The 25,961-nt window shown below is 33.3% G+C and overlaps 2 protein-coding genes across 2 annotated transcripts in view; one reads left to right on the forward strand and one right to left on the reverse strand.

Annotated features, from left to right (window-relative positions):
* The window catches only part of CycD (cyclin D), a 54,062-nt gene that overhangs the window by 21,443 nt on the left and 6,658 nt on the right, over positions 1–25,961 (forward strand). Inside the window, exons 3-4 of the mRNA XM_087411038.1 lie at positions 20,030–20,192; positions 25,666–25,811. Of these exons, the coding sequence (XP_087267164.1) occupies positions 20,030–20,192; positions 25,666–25,811 (309 nt within the window). The remainder of the gene's footprint in view (positions 1–20,029; positions 20,193–25,665; positions 25,812–25,961) is intronic.
* Positions 216–20,023, reverse strand: LOC147908178 (uncharacterized). Its single transcript, XM_087411040.1, has 4 exons — positions 14,651–20,023; positions 14,140–14,325; positions 12,553–12,664; positions 216–11,649 (listed from the first exon to the last, which is right to left on the reverse strand). Exons 1-4 carry the CDS (start codon positions 14,710–14,712, stop codon positions 11,458–11,460), a joined length of 552 nt encoding a protein of 183 aa, XP_087267166.1. The 5' UTR covers positions 14,713–20,023; the 3' UTR covers positions 216–11,457.

Here is a 25,961-nt window from a genome sequence, read left to right on the forward strand (position 1 = left end):
CGGACCTCGCAAGTCCCAGGAAAACGCTGCCTCTTGTAGGATATATCGAGATAGCGATGTTCGAGTATTGACGCTTCTTTTACAAAGTGTTTATTATCTGGAAAAACTGAAATTTTCAGGAATTTTGTTTTTCACCTTGGAATATCAAGGGATTTTCGTGAACGAATTTTATCGGTACTTAGGGAAATTTTTGGAATTTTATTTTTTAATTTAAATTTTGTCTCTTTCTGAAAACTTTTTTGAAATTATTTCTTTCTTTATAATGTTGACAATTGATTAACAAGTTACAGCTTATATCAGCATATATTCACATACGTACATTTTTGTGTCTCGCAAGTTTTGTTTAAAAAATCGGGATGACATAGAAAAGACCATAATCAACAGAAGAGTAGCTCACTGATATTACAATGAGTCTCCCTTATACTGTTCTATAAGGAGATTCACTACAATATAATACCAACAATTTACTAGGCGGATTTTATTATAGAACATGATAGATACAATCTCGAAATCTCTATTTTCTAATAATTTACAATGCATAGTTTGCGTTGCACTTCAATTTGCATTAAAAAAGTCTGTTACCTGAAATTTCGAATTGAAACCTGAAATTTCGAAAATTACACGGAAAACCTGGAAATGTTTTGCTGTATTTGATTCAAGATTTTAATAAATACTTTGTTTAAATTTCAGCTCTGTCTAGAATTGATAATTTTGTCAGATAGAAACGAATAGATAGGAATCAGTGATCTCGTAATTTAGAATAAAGGCGTCGATAATATCTTAAATACAATTAGTGATAATTTTGCGGCATTCCTTACATTATTATGATACGCAACGATAATTATTTTTCTCTATATTAATTTTTATTAAATATTATATTTAAAAAAAGTTTTTATATTCTTTCGTTGGATGTTATATTTTCTTCGAAAAATCGATATTATGAAATTTCGATTTTATTTTAAGGTGATGTTCAATATTATTACTGATATGTTAAAAAAATAAAGTTTGGATCTAATTAATTTTTTTAATTATTATTAGACTTATAATTCAACTCGTTATAATGAATAATACAGCTGAAGACAATCTAATGTAAATATCGAAACATCTGGTTTGTGCATACTTACATTTAGTCTTTTTGTTTTTATTCTGGATCTTTAAAGTTCTGGATCTTTAAAGTAATATTCTTAATTTTCTTAGTATTTATCTTATCGAAAATCTTATCAAATACATCTGAATAACGTAATGTCACACGAAACAGACTTATGACATTTGTGTTAGGCATATAGATAAGTCGAAAAAAATTGCATCAGAGAATTAATTCGTACTTTTATCTGCATCTGCATTCCTCTCTGTTCACATGCCATCATTATCGAAGACGATCTTATCATTGCGATAAGAGCGATTAACAAAGAAATGCGGCAGCACGTAGGTACGCGGAGCTACCATTATCAACGAGATCTTCATTTCGTTTAATCGATCTCGCAAAAAAGAAACCGTAACAGAAAGGAGTCGTGTGCACCTGCCCGCTACGATTAGATGCAACAGGCGACGAGTTCATTTGCCCTGCTTTGTCTCGCGCCAGCAGCACGTTCGCGCAACGCGACGACCGTCTTGTCTTGTTTTTTTTAACAATTCGCTAGCCTCCAGAGCTAGCAGAGGGATCCAGGGTCCCGAGGTGCTGCACCGGGTTGCAGCTGCCCATCTGCCTCTATAATTAAGCGAGCACGCGACTTAAGCGCACATGCGCCTCGCGCTAAGAAACGATGTGTTCAGATGGAAAAATTGTTTTATTATTGAAGATGATATAACACATTCTAAACGTAAAGAATTGTATAAAAATATGAAATTTATTTTTTAAAAATTTAAAAATCTGGAGTTAAATTAAATTACATGAAATGTTAGGTTAAATGAAGAGATTAAGTTAGGTTTATTTTTCAATAAATTTCGAATTATTTAAAAAAGTGAATTATATTTTATTTTTATTCGATTGATTGCCGCGAAAATCTTAAAAATAAATGAAAACGATAATAAGCGTGTGTATCTTTAATAATCGATCGTTGGTTACGGGTCAAGGTGTAATTTCTCCCAAAAATATGGAACTATTGTAAAAGTATCGGTTTGTGTATTCATCTTTATATTTTCGGCTTTGTAGCTGAAAATAACTCGGAAGTTACAACTCGGGATATCGCTACCACATGTTATTTGTAACCTGTTGCGTCCATAACACCTTGCGGCCTTTAACTCATCAAAAACTCGATGTATTGTATTTTAAGGTGGATGAACGACAGGTGCGTCGCTTTTTCCGAATTACTTCCGTTTTGGACAAGAAATTAGAGCAGACAATAATGAATATCTCGAAGCATTTTACAGTATCGGTACATCACAAGGAATGCCACTTAATTATTATATTTCGAATGACTCGAAATACATAAAACGGTCAAATACTACTTCAATTTTTATTCGGGAAAGATTTCTTGTTATCTTGTTTGTACCACGCAAACGAATCTTATTTTACTGATCGTCCAAAGTTTCCCAACGTTAAAAAATTTGTTTTACTCTCTCGGTAATAAAATCACCATTTTTCTCAGTTTTACTATCCCGCTTATCCCCCGAGGATATCCGGCGGTGCGAGGATATCCTCGCAGTATCGCCAGCGTTTCTACAAACGCATTACCAGCAATCAACCTGTGTGAATCGATAAACGACGGATCACGCGACAGTCGGCCGAGCAATCGAAGGCGCGACGATAAATCCATTTACGAGCAACGTGTAACTATAATCGTCAAGAAATTTAATGGACGCGCCTCATTAGGTGTCCATTTTCATCGCGAATAATCCGCTCGCACAATGTGCACCTTGCGCACTGATCGCACAACAGACACCCGCGTGCTCCACCTTTAAGTTGGTTGCCGGGCGACAGGTGCGTTCTGTCGTTTCTGAATTTCTTTTTTCTGACGGAACTCAGAAAGAGACACGAGAGCCAGCTCTCTCCTCCATATCTCTTTCTTCTTTTCTTTTTGATTTTCTTCCTCTCCCGCGACGAAGGAAACGCATCTCTTTTTGTGAATTGACGACTTGATCTCAGTCACTTCAGTGAAATATAATATTTAGCTGCTACAAGGATATGATTTTCCTCTGTGACGATTTATTACCGATATTCTTGCATCCTGTAATAGATATGGTATAAATACAAACGTACAGCTTTCAGAAAGGTATATTGAAATATTTATACGTAATATGTAGTAAATAATATTGTTGTGTATATTATATATATATGAAACATAATACTGCTATATGTTATAAAAGTATATTGAGAAATTGAATAATTTTATTATATTAATAAAATTGGCAACTTGATTACTTTGTTACCTCAAGGTATTTATTAACCTGGTATTTTCAGGAAATTTCTTGTTTACCTTTGAACAGAGATTTTTGGATGGAATTTTATCAGTTGAGAACATTTTTGGAGTCTTGCTTTTAAATTTAAATTCTGTCTGTTTTTTTATTATTTTTTCTTGATAATGCAAGATGGTATCAATTGGCCAGAGATAAGTATGACATAAGCGTCCGTATATATTTACTTTTTTCGTGTGTCTCCTCATAAGTTTTTATAAAAAAAAAATCAGAGTGACAGTAGAACATAATACTTAGAAGAGAATAGCTTACTGATATATTATGAGTTTTCCCTAAATATCGTATAATTTTCGTGGTTGCATATCTAGAAAAGGATAGATATAAAGTCGTAGGATTCCTGTTTTGTAATTTTCAATATATAGCTTGTTTGTGTTGCTCTTCAATTTATTTCAAAGTTGCATTAAAAAATTACCTGGAATTTTGAACAAACCTGAGAATTTTCCGAGAAGGAAAAATCCTTTTTTACAAGATTTCGGTAAATACTTTATATATAAATTACATTTAATAATTAAGTTACATCGTGTGTGTATTTATCATAATTATTACGATTAATCGGAAACATGGCCCTCGCTGTCTATCTTATCGAAGTGTATTTCATGCGAATATTTTTCAATTCCTATTATTGAGTATTCGCCGAATAAAAATCAGCTCTAAACTCGTCCAGCTATCGTCAATGTCGAAAGGAACCGCGATAGCGCTGACACGCCAGATATACGGCGAATTATCTCTTAACGACTTAGTACGATGTCGTGAGAACGTTCCGCAGGCGGTTATGCAAAGTAGTGAGAAACGCCAATGCCAGACAGGAGTCGCGCACACGTTGCCCCTATGGTGAAACAAAGTAATTTCGTATTCGTTCCGTTAATGGGGGGTAAATCCTGACGTTGTCATATTAATTATTTTTTATATGATCAGCGAATCTGGTCTTCAAACAATTAATCATAATAGTGGCGATGAAAAGGGGAATTAATCGTGTTATTCCCTTCCGATAAGAGAGCGTAACAGTAAGTTTAATTGTGCACAAGAAAATTAATTTCTTCTTCTTCTGGCGAAAATTGCGCAAAACCTTTGCGGAATTTTAGTACACGATAATTCGACGATTTCTAGTGACTAAAAGGCATACCTTGCCAAAAGACGACGGTTAAAACAACCTCGAGACGGTCATCGCTCCCACCGATGATGCCCTCACGGTAAAACTATGTCTAACTATGTCTCTGCCCGCACGAAATACTCCGTGACAATACCACATAATAGATCGAACGAATGTTCTGACTTTCAGAGGAGAGTATCTGCGCGTCTATCAAACTTTTCGGTAAGATAACCCAAATGCTTCCGGTTTTTTTTTTTTGAATGAGGTCGGCGGCTAAAAATATTCTGACCAGTAAAGTTACTCTGCTGGTTTTCTATTTTTAATTGCCACAAAATATCACGATAAAAATTGCTGCAGCAATAAAAATTTTAACTTTCTTTGTTAATGTTTTTTTTCGTAGTGCTTATTATGTAGAGAATGTTAAATTTCTTATTGCTCTATGTGCATAGACGGAATGAAACATAATTACTACGTTCATTTCAGTTTCGTCCATTTAATTAGAGAAGAACAAACGCGTGACTGGAATGTTGCTCGATTGCAGACATTCGAGGACGAGCGACTTGCTGCGAGCTGACTTTCTAACTTTGCAAGCTAATAATAGTCGGTTTCGTTCTCTCATCATTCCTGAATATGCAACAGGTAGCGATATATATTAAATTGCGGCAGAATATCTGTGATATTCGCAACGTCAGTTCAATCGCATGCGCTTTTAACTAACATTATTATAAACAAAATGATCGTAATAATTATGCAGAACGATAAATGATAACAATAGCTATGCAGAAACAATACAGAAACAATATATTAATAGTGAATAATGTCATATCGAGATATTCGTTTCCTCTCACTGAATATGCGTAAATATTAGTCTCGAGTCGAGGCCAAGTAATATGTCACGAGTCGCCTTTCTAACTTCTAAACCAACAGGCGGCTGATTCTTTCGCCGTCGCGTCGCGCTGGCCTCGAATGCGGATGTGACGTATTGGTGGCACACGGTATAGCCAAATCCCACCACATGTGCGACGCGAAAAGATCCGAACAAACCAATCTCCCGTCTTCGATTCGCTCCCAAACTCACGAAATCATCCTGAACTTTTTACCGAATTGCCTTTTCTAATCGAGTTTTTAAAGATATTACATATATCGCATTTTTCTAAAAAAAATTATAAGAAAGGAAATACTGTAATTTTAAAGAAATATTTCCTTTGTTAGGAAATGTAATGCCATACAGATTTTTTCACGGGATATCGTTGGGATTTTTGTCGGCACACAGCCAAATATATTAATGTCAGCAATATATTTAAATAATTGGAATCTCTTATATATGAGACAGGGTCTACTTTATTAATCTCCAATTAGATATGAAATTAAACGTTTAGGTGGGCCTCGATTACTTTTTTTTTATTTTAGCACTTTTACCCGATATTTGCTATAATGCTGTTCGCCGTGTGAGACGAGTGCGTTTTGATCATTTTTAATCTCGCTATAATAAGACGAATTTTTTTTGGTTTGTTAATTGCCATGCGGGTACCCGTACTCCAGGTATACATGCGTATCGATATTTTCCTGGAAAACTTCTGGTGGGCCTTAATTAAGCCTGCTTGAGTCACATTATTAAGCGGGTGTCACGGAACGAATGGAGATTTGTGATGTCGTAAATCATATTTGACACAACAGTTGTATCGACGTAAGTCAAGAACGGATCTATCTCTTCCTTCCGGTAATAGGTTATTTCCGGCAATTAATTTATTTAGAGATCTCCTGATTTTTTTATTAATATAATATAATAATTTCTTCTTTCGTTTTTAATTTTTCTCGCATTTTTAATAATTTTTAAAAATGCTGTATATCTAATTTTATGATATTGGAAATAGAAAGAAATATCTCTATATGAATGAACGAATGGATAAAAATAAAATATGATATATGTATTAGGTGTTGGAATTAATTCGTAGCGTTTTACAAGTGATGGGAAGTACTTTCATTAATGTATTTTTTAATGCTCATGTGAAATAAATAACATTCTTTCATTAAAAAACGCTACGAATTAATTCCAACACCTAATATATATCTCATTTTCGTGTATGATATTCTAAGAACTCAAGCTCAGTCTCCATTCTGAATGGACAGTCAGTAGTTACATCCGGTGCTACGTCAGACGAAGGCAAATCGAAACGGTGTTATGTCTTTTAAAAGTAGTGAGATATAATAGTGCTCCAATTTAACCAGATATATCTTATTGTAAATGTAAATCTTTTACAAAAGATATACACATTTATCTATAAAATGAAAAGCAGAATTTTTGTAAATTTACGGCACAATAATAATTGCGTTGATAAAAAAAAAAATTTGACGATGATTATTTAATGAATCGCGCAGATAGTCGCCGGTGAATTTATGGCTTTGGTAAAAATTAAAAGGCAGATTAAAAACGAGTTATTGACAGAGAAGAAAAAGCCTCGCAGCTATAATAGCGATCATAATTCAGAGTCTTGAGAGATTTAAACCATTCCAAGTCCCAAAAATCCCGATTGAGCTATCCACGAGTTTTATCGATCGAAGATATATACCTAATTCAATTTTTATTAAACGAAAACAAATAAGGTCTAATGAGAGTTTTTTTAATGAGGTTGTAGTGCGAAAATAAAAATCATTTATTGTCGAAAAACTATAGTATAATTACGCATAAACGTTTCGGCCTGTTTTCGGGCCATCATCGGTATGTCTGAATGTATGTTGTAAAATTCTCACTTCTTCATGGCGAAACGACAGATTGACGACTCAATCTCCTTATTCTATTGGCAATTTTAGTGGCAACGAATAACAGGATGTTTTGAATGTTGATCGTCACCAATATTCGGAACGGTAGTAAATTTATATCGCTAAATACGAATAATTTGGGGATTCTTTATCTTTCGACTTTGATTGATTTTTTTATGTTCACGTCTTTCATGTCTATATATGAATTTTTATCTGTTATTCGTTGCCACTCTGCCGGCTTTTATGCCTAACTAATTATACTATAGTTTTTCGACAATAAACGATTTTTATTTTTGCACTAACAACCGCGCAAAAAACTCTCATTAGCCCTTATTTGTTTTTGTTTTTTGACATTCTCAAGAGTTCGGTCACTTCTCTCTTATTTCAATTTTTATTGCCTAATCCGCTTAGTATTTCGATCTTGGACTAATTGCGAATTCATTAAATCGCCGATGGGCTCTTATGGCTTCTGTGAAAATTAAAATCCCGCCGGTCGCAGGAGAAATAAAAGCACGACGGACGGCGGCCATGGAGCCAGTGTTCCGGTTCCAGTCGAGGCGAGGAAAGGAAGAAGAGAGGTTTCTTACATGCGAAAAAGGACCCGGGGTATGCTCCGGTAACCGGAGCAGATGTGTCCCGCAAAAGGCGGTTCCTGGAAGTAACCTCGAGAAGAGCCAGCCTCATTGGCGTAGCCGACGTCAATTAAATCGGATCTCTCCGGATCCTTCGAGGGGGCTCGTAGAGGATACCCGCTTCTCCTTTCTCTCTCGGCACGAGGGACCCGACGTTGAATTTTCGGCTATTGGTGTTCCCCATAATTAGCTTTGTGTTGGCGGCGACCACCGAATCTGCGCGATCGACCGCGAGACACGTGATTAGGTTAAAGGCTAATAAACGGGGTGGGCGTTAAAATTGTATCTTGCGCAAAGAGTTAAATTATTTAAAACGGTTTTTTAAATTTGCTGCATATGAGATGTACAACACATGATAAAGACATGTATGTGAGAATATTTAAATATTACTATTAAAAATTATATATGATTGTCTATAAGATTTATATATATTAATTCATTTCCGTTTTTAATTTAATATTATTATATAATATTATTATATAATGCCGTTTTTAATTTAATATTATTATATAATGAGTTATTTTGCACTATTATTATTATTACATATTGATAACACACACACACACACACATTTATATTTCTTTTATATTCTTTCTTCTATTTGTGTATAGTTAAATTCTCGACTTAACCTTTTTGTATATCATATATCATATAATCCTTCTTTTCTTCTTATATCCAGTTTAGTCTGGGTGTTCTCAGATGATCTTCGACCTAGAAAGAAGATACCGTCTATTTATTAATTTATCTACCTACAGAAAACTAGTCGCAGGTAGAAATGTCACTTATTGCTGGCCTTTTGCCTAATCGCGGCAGCCTAAGTCAAGCCACGCCAATGGCGAGGCTCGAGGAATGCATGGACGGTGATTCTGGTTTTTGTTGCCAGTTATGCCAAGAGGGAATCTGGCCTTTGTACTTTATTTTTGGCCAGAATGGTAAACACCTTGCTCACAGGCGCTGCCCTTCGATCCTGCACCACCGCCTTGTCGTCTCTCCTTTCCTTTCAGTTCCACCCCCGTTCTCTTTCGGCTCTTTAACCACCTGTGGGATTCCGCGCTAATAGAATTTTTCGAGGCTAGTAATAGGTGTTCGGAATCGCACAGATACAATTTTAGTCAAAGATCTAAACCGATGAAATTCCTTTGATGAATTTCCGACTTTCATTCATCATATTTTATTATTGTTTTTCTAATTATATTCTTCTGAATGCGAGTTTGGACAGATGTATCTATGTTATCAGGAAAACATCGCTCGTATTAAAACAATTTTGCAGACATTTAAAACATTTAGAATGATGGAGAAAAAAATCTGCATGATTTGAAAGATTTCGTTTCAAAAGTAATTTTTTCGAAATAACTCTCACTAAATTAATACAGAAGCTACATAATTAATACGCTTCATTTAAGAAAGTAATGATCAGCTATTTAATTTAGCTATTAATTTGATCAGAATGATCAGCTATTAATTTCGATATTGAAACTTTCATCGTGCAATTTTTCATTGAAATAATATAACTTCTAATTACGCTGTTTGCGACACGGCGTCGAAGAAATATCACTTGGAAATCCTACATCTCTTAAGCCGCTATTGCCGGGCCTTTTGTGGCTCAGAGCAGTTTCGCTTCGTATCGATCCCTCATTGCGAACCAGATAAATCGGCAGGTCCCTGCTTCTTGGAATCGACCAGGTACATACGAGTACAACGGGGCCCTACCTCCGCGATCTTTTCCTATTCCCGTTTGATGCTCCATTGTTCTCGTACCGCTACTCTAAGCGCACTTCTGCAGAGAGAACAGGGCTAGCTCTCGCAATGTTTTTATTCATCTTCTTACGATCGAAATCCATGGCAATTGTAATTCAAATTCAACCTAATTTAAACTACTTGTATAAAAAAAAATTGAGAAGCATCATTCTTTAAATAAGATCACAAAACGATTTTCTCACATCCCTTCCGCTACACTTTTCTCGATCCCTTCGTGCGTTCGCCGACCACCTGTCAGCGATTTCACCACCCACTAGCCGAAACCGGCATCATCTGGACGCCCTGTAAGCCAGATGAAGAAAAAGAAAAAAAAAGAGACGGACCACATCGATGGAACTACGTGGATACGCGGTAATTACGATTAATCATCGTAATTATACGCGTTCTCGCTCATGAGACGTTATCGCGATGTAATATCTCGTTTTCCCGTGTCACGATATTCGGTGCATCGAATATTACAAAAAAGGAGCGAGTCACATATGTGTCGGGATTATCTTTCTCACGCTCAGGAAAGCGGGACGCCGAAGGTGCGCGATTCAAAACCGTGCGAACATGATCGCATGAACGTGCGCGCGCGCGCGCGCGCGCATGCATGAATGAGACGATAAATATACCGCATTTTCCCCTATTGATCGATAGTTATTGACCTAGTCGTCGATACCACCGATGAATGGGGAACGATCATAAATTTGCAGATCGGAAATGCAAATGTAAAGCGCCGTGAAGATTTTTTTTTATACTTTTATAGTAACGCAAGACATCTAGCATAATTACACAAGTGTGCATAATATGTATCATAATTGTGCAATATAATTTTATCTAATATATACTAATTAAGAAATTAAGTATCCGGAAAATGCTATTGAAATAATCAAACAACTAACGTTAACAAAAAAATGTAAATTATATTAAAAAAAAATTATTTTCTAAAAGAATATATATGCATATATATATATTATATACATTTTTTTTCAGGGTGTTCCAAAATTCGCGACTCAAAATATATCAATACTATAACAAGAAAGTTTTCGAAAAATTAAGTAAAAAAGTTATTTGTAAATTTTTATTTTAAGCAATATTTAAGATATAATGATTCAAATATGGCCAATTATAAGCTACGTTTAGATAGTCACCTGTAAATATTATATGCACGCTGAAGTGAGCGTTCATCAACAGTCATTAATACTTGCATGTCATGAATAGGTGGTTGTCTAAATGTAGTCTGTAATTGGCTGTATTTAAATCCTTATTATCTCAAAAATTACTGCTTAAAATAAAAATTTACAAATAATTTTTTTTTTTACTTAATTTTCCGAGAACTTTCTTGCCAGAGTATTGTGACTTTTGGGATATCCTTTATAAGATATATTTTTTTTATTTTTTATATTTTATTATATATTGAAAATTTATTGAAAATATGATGTATTCTATTTTTAATATTAGTACAAAAATGCCACAAAGAATGAAAAGGGAATCTTATTACAGAGAAAAAAATACTCTTTTCACGCTTGTGATTATAATACTGATTTTATCAGCACGTTACAGAAATAAATTACGAACTTTGTTAAGGATTCTTTATTCTTGCCAATGTTATCAACAAACATTTTTTAATTGCATTATCATACCTTGCATTGTTTCGACTGAAATCTATCATGATTGCAGAAATGATAAAACAAAGATTAATCATACAATAACCAATAATCAAACAGATTAATCATATAATAACATCGATATGATAAAAAGATAATTTTATAGTAGTAAATATCTTTAAATTAACTTCATTAGGTCAACTAATTAATTAAATTAACTTAGGGTTAATAGATCACCAAGATTTATATTAGACACCAATTTGTTGAAAATTGCTGTAATGATATTAATACCAGTGTCCGTAATCACATCTTGGTTTTCATTGATCAGCTTAAGTACCATATCAGAGATCATCTTGCTTAATTCAGCATTCTTTTTATCATCTTTGAAGAGGCCCGTCATGTGAAACTGTGAACGACAAGAAAGAAAATTTTTTGAAAAAATTAAGAAAAATGAAAATTATAACAAAAATATAATTACAGTTACGTTCCATATATACGGTTACATTCAAACTGATTGTGAAATGAGAGACTTAAATAACGTTATGGTTTTCACCAAATCATTGCATGTAAAATGTTGAACTCCAATAATTTCAGTTACAAATTTGTTATTTTTCCAATTAAAATATATTTATTAAAACGTAGAAAATTAAATCAGTTTTTGTCGAAATTATTAAACTAATCGACTTTTCAGTCATAATTAACTTATTTCTTTTTTTAATTACCTAATTTTTTTACCGTCTATATTATTATTTATATATATTTTATTTGATATATAAATATATACTTATTAATCATAAAGTTTCTGGGAATTCAATAATAATTTTTTCAATTAAATAAGTAGATTTTTTAGTTTTTTCCATAATAGTTGTTTGCTAAAGATTCATATCTCTACAAGTACGACTGAATCACCTTTTATGTACAAATTGAAGAGCAAGAAACGACATGATAGTACAATTTAGAAATTAGTATATTACTAATCAACATATTACGAATTTATTAAACTGCGTTTTACGATTTTTTAAAATTAAACATGTGTGATGTTCTAGAAAAAATTTATAGGTAGTATAAGTTTACATAAGAATTCTTTCGTTTTGAGAAATATATGAAAACCATCAAAAGAATTTTTTTAATTATATATATTTTATTTTCTGTCAGAAGTTATTTGAAGATTGTTAACATAAAGTCATTTATTTTATATACGATATTATTTTTGCAATGGCTTAATCGCTGGGCGTGATTCTTGGGGGGACGATCACGATTACAAAAAGGCAGAAAAGAATTGATATTGCATCTTACAATATTTACTTACGTCAAATGCTCCCAAGATAATATTCATTGGTTTGATTTTGTCAATTTGGATATGTCCGTTCTTTATTTTAAAATTAATGCCAATTTGAAATTTCAAATCATGCACGGCTACACTGAAAATTAAATATATCTTTTTTTAATTTCAAATTTTCTACGATCTGTTCAATTAAATTTTTATTTTAAAAAATTATCGGTAGAAATGTATCCTGTTGTAATTTTAAACACTTAATTATAAAGTAGTATAAGTGACAATAAAATAATGATTTAAAAATTTAAACATAGTCACCATCAAAAATCTTCTTTTTTATTCTCGTACGTGTTAAAAAGATTTGTTTAAATACATATAAATTATTCAATTTAATAACAGAATGAATTTTCTTAAATCCAGAAGAAAATTTTAATTAAATTTCCGTCAAAGCAATCATAATTGACTGAGAATGAATCTGATCATCGTAAAAAAACTAAACACTATATAGTTTTTCTAATAAAAGTTAGGACATAGCATATCGATTTATGATGAATCCGCCATATAATAGAGAAAAGACATAAGAAGAAGAGAAAAAGTACATCTAGAAAAATATACTAAAATTTTAATAAATAATTATTTGAAAATAATACTAATATAACATTTATTTATGGAAAATAAGTATTTGTTAAATAAAAAATATAATAGTTAAATCAAATTAATGGTTCTTGTAAACAAATATATGTTACATTTAGTAAATATTTAACTGAAACTATTCAAATAAATTTTATTAACAATATTAAATACAGTATCTTTTGAGATCATTGATACGAATATACAATAAATCAGAAATAAAGTTTTTATTAAAATTTAATACATTTATTCTCAGTGTAAGACAATAAAATAACTTGTTGCTTTCTCACTCTATCTTACGCTCGTTCCCTATTAATGGTGGACGTGCACGCGCACGAGAGAAGTATCCTAATTCTTATTATTAGGGAAATTCTACTGAACCTACCGAATTCTACCGAATTGGCATGTTTCGCATGAAACATATAATTCAATCGTTATAATCACGTTATAATAATGAATCTTATCGCAGTTGGCATCGCCAGATGAAGTCATGAAAATATTAAATAAAAATCGGCTAACTCATTAGGGACATTAGGTCTGTTTTTTCTAAATACTTCGGATAATAGAGGCTCACTAACCTTCCCTTTTATCAGTATATTAGTTTTGATAATAAGAGTTAACATTCAGAAAACTAGTCAAGCTTCTATTATCCAAATTATGTAGCTTGAGTTCATTTGGAAGGTATAAGTTTATATTGAATACGAATTTGTTCGTATAAATGGAGAACAAATAAACGGAGGTCTATTGTACATATATAAATGATAATTACAATATTGTATATTATTATAATAATTACATATTATAAAATTATAATAATTGAAACACTAACATACTTTCGCTAAAGCTTAGATTTTTTTGTCTTCTGGCAAATAAATGAAACGCAAAAATCAATATCAATCAAGATTCTTTTTCGCGTATTATAGGCATTGGAAAATCACGTATTCATCGAAATATGATAATTAGATTCTTTCAAATGAATCAAATACTTACTCTATTCCTCCTTTTCCATTATTTTCGGTGTTTTTGTTGTTTTCGTTGATAGAATAATTGGCTCTTGCAGTTATCAATGGCCAGTTTATGTCGAGGCTGAATTTCAGAGTAAATATACTGAAGTCAGCGTCGTTAACTTCATACGCGGACAAGCCAATTACATTGACGTTTGATAAAAACCCGAAGCTGAAGACATGACGAAGGTGTTTATACTTTGTTCTTTACGATATCTAATAATAAACTATCGTTTTTTAATACGTTGACTCATGCTATACGCGATACACGTTAAATTAAAACATTTTGCTTGGCCAAAAACTGTACTTTTAAAATATATCTCTCTTTAAAGTGTACATAATCTACTATATAATAAAATGACAACAATTTATAACAACGTAAAAGATATTGATTAAAAGCTTATAATCGTGATAATATCTTTTGTTGGTCTAAGGATGAGTATATTATTAATTTAACGTGTTGACAGTCAACGTGTTTCTTTAAAAATTAAACTGACAGTTTATCCGCAATAAACGGATCAAGAACCGGAATTCCAATTGTACTGTCTCCATTTTGCATGATGCGCCTTATTTTATTTTCGAGGTAATCTTTTAACAGTGCTCTTTGCTCGTAGGTCCCTCTAACTAAAACTGAACATATACGTCATATATAACTAGTGCTTAACATATATAAGGAGTTCGAACGATGTTGATAATATTTTTGAATGGAGTATTATTACTAAAAAAAAGATCTTAAAAATTAATGAAGTACGGAAAGATTTATGTGCGGAAAGTGACATAAATGCGGAATACACTGCAAAAAAATTGTATAAAAATTAACTATTCGTAAATAGACTTATTCAAATATATGTATAATGTTTAAAAATGTCTAGTAAATTTTTTTTCGAAAGAGATACCGTTAAAAATAGACAGCTGAAAAATAGAATGTTGAAAAATAAAAGTAGATGATTTAAAAATAGACAGAAATGGAATTTGATACCACTTGAAAACTTTATTGCAACAGTAGGCTAACAATGTAACAATGTGCAAATAAATATACTTTTTGTCACTTTAACTTTAGAGATTATTTTCTTTGTTTTTACTAAATATGAATTTCAGCCCACTGTTGTCGTAAAATCTTTAATTGTAAGGGCAACACATTTCTGGAAAAATACTGTTCGATAAAATCTCCATAAAAATATATAAAAATATTAGAGGAGAAAAAATATTTACTTACAATTATTGTTGTTTTTATTGGCACAAACATGGCAACAGATTAAGATAAGCCCGAACGCTACGAAATTCATTTTTCTACAAAGTAGAAAACAATTGATTTAACAACTGCTTTAGAAAACAAAGCGGATTAGAATATTTTCCTTAAAATATTCTAAGTCGCTTGATTTTCGAAGAATTTGCCACGAATTTATCACAATCCCGAACAGTGAGCATTCTTGCGACGTATTATATACATATTAATATTAGGGAATCGAAATCTCAAGGCTACGATCGTGAATACAGATTTTATAATCGATCATCGTAGATGATGGATTTAGTTCTACGAAATTCCAATGGATACGAATGTTAATCTGATGAATCGCAAACTCTTATTGTTTCTGGAGAAGTTCTTTAGAGGCAAAAAAAGCACTTAACGATAATTAATGGATTGGAACGTACCTGAATATTCTTGGCGAAGAGACTCAGGCGTATTAACGAGTTAGTACATTTGACACTATAGACTGGAAAATATTGAGTTGTTGAGTAGAAATACACCTTGGTGATAATTATATTCGAATTATTTGTAAGTTGAGTCATTAGTATTTAAGTGTCACAATTGTCCTTGCACTTGCATAACTCATATTTTGATAAGAATTGCGCAAATTGTTGTCATTGAAAAAATTATGCCACGTCCTTATTATATATAGGTAACGATAATCACGCGACGGCGAGCTAGGTAGGTCGGTTAAAGGTACAAATATCTATAAAATTGCGTGCGAAATTGATTCCGTTAAAATTAGAATTACAGATTATAAATGATACGTCGCCTTACCAAGTATTGTATTTAAAAATATTGTATTTAAAAAGTGTATATAATTTCACCCCTATGAAGGTTGTGCATTGATTGTGAAGTACATTTGGGTTATTTGGATTCCCAAGGGCAATTCCCAAAGGTAGGAAGAAAAAGTAAAAGTGTCATCTAGCTGCCACCTGCTTTCCCATAACCTACGGTATGCTTTGGTATCATCTTTTTACCCTCCATCCTGTACCTTTCTCGTTTTTTTTTTATCTTGATCCGATGTCATTGGAAGCCGAGTATCGATTTATAACGCACACTAATAGGGAACAGAAATCCCAACACTACGAACGCGAATATAGATTATCATCGATTGCCAAAGATAATGAATCTGATTCTACGAAACTCCAATGGTTTCGAAGAATATAAACGAGGGATAATTCATGAATTCTTAATGTTTCTCGAGAAGTTCTTCAGAGACACGAAGAGCTGCGCTCAACGATAATTGATGAATTGACAAAAATCAGATATCGTTGCAGCGTTGCCTGAGACTCTTGCAACGTAACGCTACGCGTGCGTAATATAATAACGCACTTTAATGTAATATGGAAATTATGGTGTCGCATAGGTGGAGGGTGAATACATCGAATGCCTACTTTATTATCAGAATGACGCGCGACACCGAGCACGCTTATCATCGCCGATCGCGTTCGGCAATTATCCTCCTTCGTGAATCATTACGCGTTATTACGTTACATGTACACACGCATATTGCAGCATGCGTGCACGCGTGCACGCGCCATGAGTGCACTCTGACGAGTGACGGCGGGATGTGCATCGTCGCGCGGAGCATTTTACATGTATAATATCATGTATAATAGCCAAGCAGATCAAACAACGCATCATAACATATCATAAATATTTATACAAATATTTATCTCCATGAATTATTGATTATTGATTTTGTAGATGTGACATGTATTATAACTTGACTGCGTCAAATTTTAAGGTACAGAAGATTTTAATGTACAGAAAAAGTTGCAATTAATGATAACAATAATAATGTTATGATAATATTATAGCTCCCGGTAAATATAATTTTTTAGATATGGATAATACGAAATTATGCAACAAAGGACTGAATATATGTAGATATTAATTTCGAAGCCAAGGGGGCAACACGACAGAATGTAATAAAAATAATTATATAAGAGAATAATAGTGTCACATGATTTACCTGCTAACGGACAATGGCGCTATTAAAATTAAATAAGGTGCTTCACCAAAGGAAAAAAATTGCATCAAGGAACGAAAGTAGGACACAATATGACGGGACCCGTTCTGCCTAGCAGAGTAACAGGGCTTTACACATCGCCGCTGTCATTACGTCGTCGGTTCTTCTATCCTTTCGGTGTGTACGAGCCTTTGTTTCATTCACCGACAACCAACGTACGAGAGAAGAACCGGCGCGAATGGCGAGCGTACGCACGCACGCACTCGAGCGCGGAACCCCTTCAAGGATGAGAATGAGCCGTGCAAAGAAGAGAGAGGGATTCCCTCGGTTTGTGTCTTCCTTCGAGCGCACATCCTCTTCCATTTGATGAGGACTTTAATTTGACTTGTACACGATTACGGCAACGGACAGATCACCTTACTTCTGTTTCCCTCGCGCTCAGAATGTGATTCTAACGCAAATATGCATTTTGTATAATTCATTTTACTTGTACTGTGTAATCGCATCTTGACATTTATGTCTTCTATGTGTAGTTATATAAATATATTACTGAGAGAAATGATTTTGTTATAGGAATAAATCAAGGGAAAGCAAATGTGATATTTGTTAAAAAAACCGATCGATTTGTTACGATTGCAAATTAATTCGTCAATGTAACAAATAATCAATAGCTAGCAAATAAGAAGCTCATCCAAAAGATAGATTAGATTCTATATAGTTTGCTTCTGTTACTAATAATTGGTTGGTATAGCAGACTAGCAGCAAACAAAATTTGTTGTCACATATTTTAATCAATCACCGGTTAAAAGTACTGGCTTGCTAAATTAACAAAATCTTTTGTCTCAGTGATTAATGAAATAACTAACTATCTTTTGTACAAGACGGTCAGCTAGTTTATAATTTTTGCAAAGCTTTATTTGACATATATAGTGAACCTATAAATAATAATCAATTTATAAGTTAGGATGTAATTCTACCTGTTCTTATGAAATACAAAAAAAAGTTTGAAGAAACGCATATACATGTACAAGATACATATCAAAATACATGTACGGAAACATAGCATATGAAATTATATTTAGGATTCTATGTTCCGAATTTTTACGTGAATTATAGATCATTCAGAGTGGGCTTGCACGAAAACTACATGAAATATTCATTGTAATGATCAACATTATTAATACGTGCCTTTTAAAATTATGTGAATATTTAATAGTCCGTTTCCGTTTTCAGTTGAAATTCATAGTTCCAGGTTATAAAATTAAATCATCTAATTCTATTTATAATATGTAGGATATATATTACGCATATAACATAACAAGAAGAGAACAAGGAGATTTTTTTTAATTAATTAAATGAAACTGCGTTAGCAGTATACATGTTTATATTCTCCAATTATTTTACAAGATAATTTTAACGTCGGAAAATGTTATTACATCAATTTTTGTGTTATTTTTTTATAATTTAAAAGTAGATGAGTTTATAGATATATTATGCGTACCTATAATCTCTGAGCGAAAGTTGCCGTAGCATAAATTAAAATGCATAATGTATACGCATCCTTAATTACTTGTTAGTGCATATATTATACTATAATATATATTATAGTAATGTACATTCTTTATTCTTATCGCTCAAGATTCTCTGCAATATGCTCTCTCGTGCTTGAAACGGAGTCACGTTGCTCGGTTTCGTCACAGCTGAGCGATGGGAGGCGAGCCGGATTCAATGGACTTTTGATCAAGACGAAGGACACGTAGTACTCGTGCGTTACTCCCGCCATGTAATTTCACGGTCGAAAGAGAACGGGGGTACTACGACGTACTCGAAAGAGCGGACGTAGTAGCCTCGCTAGAGAAAGGATAGACTGTCTCTCTTTATCTTTCTCTCTTTCTTTCTCTCTCTCTCTCTCTCTCTCTCTCTCTCTCTCTTTCTGTGTGTTTCTCTCTTTTCCCCCTCTTTCTTTCTTCTTTCTTGTATTTTTCACTTGAGACAGAAATCAGCTTGAATTTTGACGATGTCGCCGTCGTCGTCGCACCTGTATAATTATCAACGATTAATGATGATTTAATACTCTCGCGTTTAAAGGGACTTTAAATCGGGCCACGCATTTCTTACTATAACTATGATGAAACGGGCTGCTTCGTAACTTCTTTTCGTAAGAAAAAAGGAAGATCTAACGATTCTCTGATGAATCTCTTGCGATTATTCGTAGGTATATGCTGACAACCACATTACTATAATAATACACGTCTGATATTAACAATACATGTTGTGGAAAAATTATGGGAGATAAATAACAAACAATAGCGAACAATTACAACACTTTCACATAAATATATTCGTAAATGTTTATTTATTACACTAATATATTCGTTACATTAACGTAAATAAATATTTGTCTTAGATTAAACTTCTCCTTGTGATATAATTGAAACTGCATTGATATTTACGTCAGATAATTTTAGTCCGACATAATTGGAATACTTAATTTTTTTAATAACGAGGAAAATAACGAGGAAAATAACGAGCTAATCAGAATTTCGTAACAGATATAGATTGTTGCCTTCTCTTTTTATCGCACCTTTCGCGTGAATAGTATTAATTGCTTGAGATATTAATCGAACGACATCTGTCTCGTTTTCATTGCAGAGGTGGGAGCAGCTGGTCGTTTCGAAGCTGAAATGGGAATTATCCGCGGTGACGCCCGGAGACTTCCTAATGCACATCCTCAGCAGATTGTCGATGCCACACACCTGTGACACTGTGATGGTTCGGAGGCACGCGCAGACCTTCATCGCTCTCAGCGCCAGAGGTGAGAACGACAGATTAATGTATTGTATCGAGAGAATTAATAGAATTTAATAGCAGATCGACAACAGGGAGTTATAACAATTCTTATCAGCGTTGCTGTTATATTAATGAAGAAGCATCTTCCAATCTTTCACCATTCGTACTTCTTTCTACTCGAGTTCACAGAGTAATTCTCAGTTTTCTAAATATCGGAACGGTCATCGTCACAAATATCTTTAATATTCATTTCTATCAATGTATATAGATTAACCTTAATCTCGGTTTATTTACTTCTTCATCTTTATCAATTTTTTTATCTCTATAAATTCTAAACTAGAAAAAGATAAAAAGTAAGTTAAACAGAGATAAAATTAATCATATATAAGTAGAGCGTAAGTGAGAACACCGAGGCAAGTGCCTTTTCTAACAATAAGTGCCCTTCGTACGTTGTTGCACGTTATCGTATATAGTACACGGGGCGTTAACAACCGGCGACGTGCGTCGTTAACATACCTACGCATTAATGAACTTACGCCCCAAACGTGTATCGTAGAGCGTACACCGATAGCGGAAACCATCACGTAACAGCCACGAATAGCTTTCTTTTTACTTTCCCTCTTTCTTGCTCTCTTTCTTTGTCTTTGTTAAATAGGTCACGCATATACATACAGAACGAAGTCGCCAATAAGGCGCGCAGTGGAAATGCGCGCTTAGGAGGATAATCCGTTATTATGGTTATTTGCACTTCCGTCTGTTCACGCCCATTAGTTCCGAAGGAGGAGAGGAAGAGCCTGCGCGCGTCCTAAAAAAATAAAAATAAGTAGTATAAGTTTTTCCGTACGACGACATGTGTTATCATTTTTACTACTCTTCGCTCGTCGTTGCGTCGTAGAAACCTGGAGCACTATTCTTGAACAAATATTGCATATGAAAATAGCAATTCCGTATACAATCATCCAATCACAATCGAGAAACTGTCATTTTCGTATGCGAAAATTATTTATATGTGCTCAAGAATAGGGTCCCTGATTCTGACGGTTCTGTAGTATTTGTACTAAGAAAATAGATGTATACTTCTACTAAATGTAGTATAATATATATTTGATTCTAATAGCCAATAAATATTATTTATATATAAATACATTATTCAAAAAATTTTATAATAATATGTATTAAAAAATAATATATACTGTACTATTATTATATACTATATTATATTATATTATAATATATAAAATTACAATGTTATAATAACCGATAAATACAGGCAACAGTAGTAATAAAATATTGTAAGGATTACCATCGTCGCATGAAGAAATTGTTCCCTTTTTTGTTTCCTTTTTCATTTCGAAGTTTCTTTAAAATAAAAATTTAAAAGGTCCAAAACGGAATATGCGGATGAATGTGGAAAATGCTACTTTTCTGGAAAAATTTCGATATTCTGCGCCCTGTTAGGTACGAGGAATACTTGAAATGTTTTACGTGCGTTTAAATGAGCGTTTAAATGCCCAGTCACGTTAGGCGTGAGACTACGGTTTCTCTGGAATCTGACATTGGAATTTTACTGCATTTTCGTTGTCTTCTGCATTTCTAACATCTCTGTCGTACATCACGGCGACTTGCAATCTTTTAAATGGAACATGTTCAGATTAACTAAATTAAATTCATTTAAAAAGAAACTTAACATAAATTGAAACGACTTGAAGATTTTCTATCTTTGAATTTGCGAATTACAATTTTTAATTCGATAATCCATAATATCTTTTCATTTAAAAACAAGCTTAAATGAATCGAGGGATTTGTGTAAAGCTTTATAATTCTGTTATTTTTTAAAGCACATGAAATATAACAGAAAATTGAATTACAATCTTTTTAGTCCTCAAACACTCATTTCTCAAAATACTATGGATGGATTCTTCATGATTCATGTCTATTGTCCTTCGCATCGAGAGAGAAAATCTGTCGGAAAGTATGGGACGAGATAGACAGACCGATAGTGTGAGACTATAAGAAAGATCGAGGATCGGATGCGTTTAAATGTCTGGATGCGTCTGTATGACTGCAGACACATCGGCATAACCCGCGTGTCTTTCCATTCTCTTCGTTCTTCCTCCTCCGACGCTCCGGTCGTTCTTTGCGCCTTCCTCTCTCTTTTTCTCGATTCTTCATCCCGCAAGTCCACATCGGTCGATCGCGGTCGGCCGGTTGTTATTACAACCGCGATGGCAAAAAAGCAGTGGCGTGCGGAGAGGACCTTCGTCCTTCGTCGTTGCTCCTGGTGCTCGTTTTGGATCGCAGACTCGGCGGGTTCGAGACAGAAAACGAGAAAGAGAGAAAGAGAGAGAAAGAGTGATAGAGGAGGACACATAGGATGAGGTCGCGAATTGTTTCTCACGGACCAAACTAGGCAGAACCGCACTCGGCACTCCGCGTTTCTTTTTCGAAAGAAAGCGAGACGATAAGCCGTCTTGAATTTTCCGCGAAATCGACAGTCGAGAGAATAAATAATCGACGAAAAATATACGAATCCTCAATAACAATTGCGTACTGGATAGCGTGCAGAGTTGCGCAGTGAAATAGATTGTAAAACATTAGAAGCTTGTATGCAAACCATAGAAAAAATATGTAAAATATTTTAAATATTTATCACTTGTTTGTATTACTACTTAATGCTTTGTTTTATATATTATACAATAGATTGCGCTTTTGAATTAACTTTTCAAAGTTGATTGAACTCATTCAATTATAAATCTCTTTGTTAAAAATATCGAACAATTCAATTTCCTCTAAATCACATTTGAAAGTTTGGATTATTCTTATCAAGACAGTATTCTTTTGTATGAATTATCAGAGGCTTCTTAAAATTACTGATCAATTTTAAGCAAAATCATAAGGCTTGTGAACATATTCTCGTAAGACTTACAAGTGCTTATAACTTTATGTAATATATTTACAGACAGTTTCTTGCTAGCTATAAGATTTATGAAAAATCGTAGATATTTATGAATAATCATATATACGCATAGAATTACGATATCAATCATAAGTTCTTACGAGAATAAGTTATACAAGCTTTACGATTCTATTTAAAATTGACCCATTAATGTGCCTTTTAATCAACATAAATTAAATGGGAATCTTACAGAGTCAGTAATTGTGTCACAAATTTTATTAATTCCGGAGGAATAAACATCTACATTATGCCTACATTTATATAACTGTTTCAATGATAATTCAACGATTTTTATATCTTAATCTTATAAGAAAAGAATTTAATTTAGAAAGCGAATGTTTCAAACGAGGAGAAAGGAGATTCGTACGAAGAGAGGATTACCCATCGAAGCTCGGCGACATGTAACCGTGAATTATTATTTGTTTACACGGTGGCGACGAATACGTCGCATCGTCAAGAGCGACGGGAAGTGACGATACGGCGCGAGGTGTATAGCTTTGATTATGTAAGCTAAACACTCTCGCGGGGATTAAGTTTCGGTATGCACAAGTACTGGTGCAACGCGATAATTTCGTCTGATGTTCACATTCCATAGCTATCTCCGCGCCCTGCGTCTCCTCTCGTACATTCTTCGCGTGTTCTTCATTAAACTACTTTTACGTATCTGCATGTTGAGCACGCTCTTAATTTTAAGTTAATTTATAGTTAATAATCGCGACATTCTCTCCCCGGTCGATTTCATTACCGATCAGCTACGATCGTCTCAAAGCGTAACACGAACTGATGACGCATTGAGACATTGGGCTCGTTTGTATTAAGGTAGTGTGTAATTTTCTGACAAATCTTATCTAGTACAGATTATTTTGTGTAAGTTTATCGAACATAAATACTTTCTTTACATTAAATGTGTATAAATTTATCCTCGAACGCTTTCAGCAACTTTCATAACTAACTGAGTTATTCTTTAGAAATTGCTAGAATGATCAAGCTTAGAATAAAATGGTGAAATTATTAACCAATTTTGAAACCGTTACAAAATAGACGAAAGTTTCGTTAGTCAATCTCTGATAAGACAGAGGGCAATGCGTTTTACATAGTAATTGTAAACATGATTATACGTATAGTATTTAAATAGCTCAATAGATTTGTTTTTTATTCCTGTTTTTTATTAGATTACATTAGAACTTTCTTTCTCGTTTTAATCAAATATCTAACATATATCTATTTTATTTTAATCTCTAAAAGTATATACTACATATATTTCAGCTATAGAAAACAAACATTATGTATATAATTCACAGTTTATTTTGTTATTCAAAATTTTATTTTTCCAATTATTTTCATAAAATTTAATTAAAATTTACGAGTACTATGTAAAACAAATATTATATAAAAATGAAATTACTGTAATACTATTTTATCCTAGCAGCTCATATGGATAAATAAAAATATATGAATAAACTTCAGAATGATAATTTTTATTCACGTCTTTTTAGAATCTTGAACTCTAATATCGTACCTTAAATTTTAGTATTAATTAATATTATATTTTAAATTAATATTATTTAAATACATAAATCTTTCGTCCTTGGAATACACATGCTCCGATCTAAGAAACATAATGTGGATAGTATTTGTCCTTTTTTGCAACTTGGAATCAGAATCATTAAGAATGTATCGATAATAGCTTTGCAACATTGCTGTGAGAATCGTAGAATACCATTAAAACGACAGTCAAGTAGACCCCCGCTGGTGCAGATGTTAACGATATCCCGTCGAGGATCCGTCGAGGATCGTTCGTGTTCACGTTGAAACGTTAGAACTTTCTTCCTGAAGAGATGAAAGTAACGTCTTACTGGACAAAGAGACCATCACGTGTCTCCTACGTTCCGCCCGTTCTCGCTTATCATAAATCTGTCGCATAATTTCGAGGACTATCCAAGAAATCTCTATGAAAGTGGTTTTCTTCTCTTCATTGTTTGCTAACCATAACTGGAGTAAATAACGAAGAATGTACTTAAGCGAGATAAATGCTCGTGAAGAAGATTATTCTTAAAAAAGATGCACCAAAAGTCGATTTTAGACAGAAAACCATTATTAATATTATCAAATGTTAATAAGATAACTACGCCCAATATGATCTATTTGATGTTTATAGATAAATACATATTGAAAATATCTCATTTTCAATTAATGTTCAAAATGTTTGTTATTTTGAATCTGACCATTCGTTTTCGATATTAAATTCAGCAAAAGTTACAACTTAGGTAGACGATATTGGATAAAGTTATCTTATTACTTATTCAAATATCAATACAAAAGACTTCGTTCTCTTTCATAGAATGCACTCGCTTTTTTCTTGATTTCATTCTATAATTATGTTACATATTATTGTCATATGCAACTTTGCGTGCATACTTTTATTATAAATAAAGTGATATCACATGAATTCTGTACGTGAAAGAAATTTATAGGAAACGTACGACAATAAATGTAAATCTTTCACGCGAGCATATTTTTAATGAGTAATTTTATTTTGCAGAGTACAAGTTCTCCATGTACACGCCGAGCATGATTGCAGCCGCAAGTGTAGCGGCGGCGTTACACGGATTGGATTGGACCGGAAAGAGTGGCTACGGACTAGCTAGTCTCCTGGACGAGCTCACCCGCATCACGGCCATCGAACAGGTGAGTAACGTGCGTATCAGAAGTGTGTGTGTGTGTGTGTGTGTGTGTGTGTGTGTTGCAAAGTAAAGCGAAGAAGATCACGAATTGTGCTCCTTTCCCATACAGCACAGAATTTGCAATAATATTGTTGCTCTCACAACTACATATACA

The sequence above is a fragment of the Acromyrmex echinatior genome, chromosome 11 (genome assembly GCF_024713525.1).
Source record: "Acromyrmex echinatior isolate Ae372 chromosome 11, ASM2471352v2, whole genome shotgun sequence".
In the NCBI taxonomy this organism is placed as follows: domain Eukaryota; kingdom Metazoa; phylum Arthropoda; class Insecta; order Hymenoptera; family Formicidae; genus Acromyrmex; species Acromyrmex echinatior.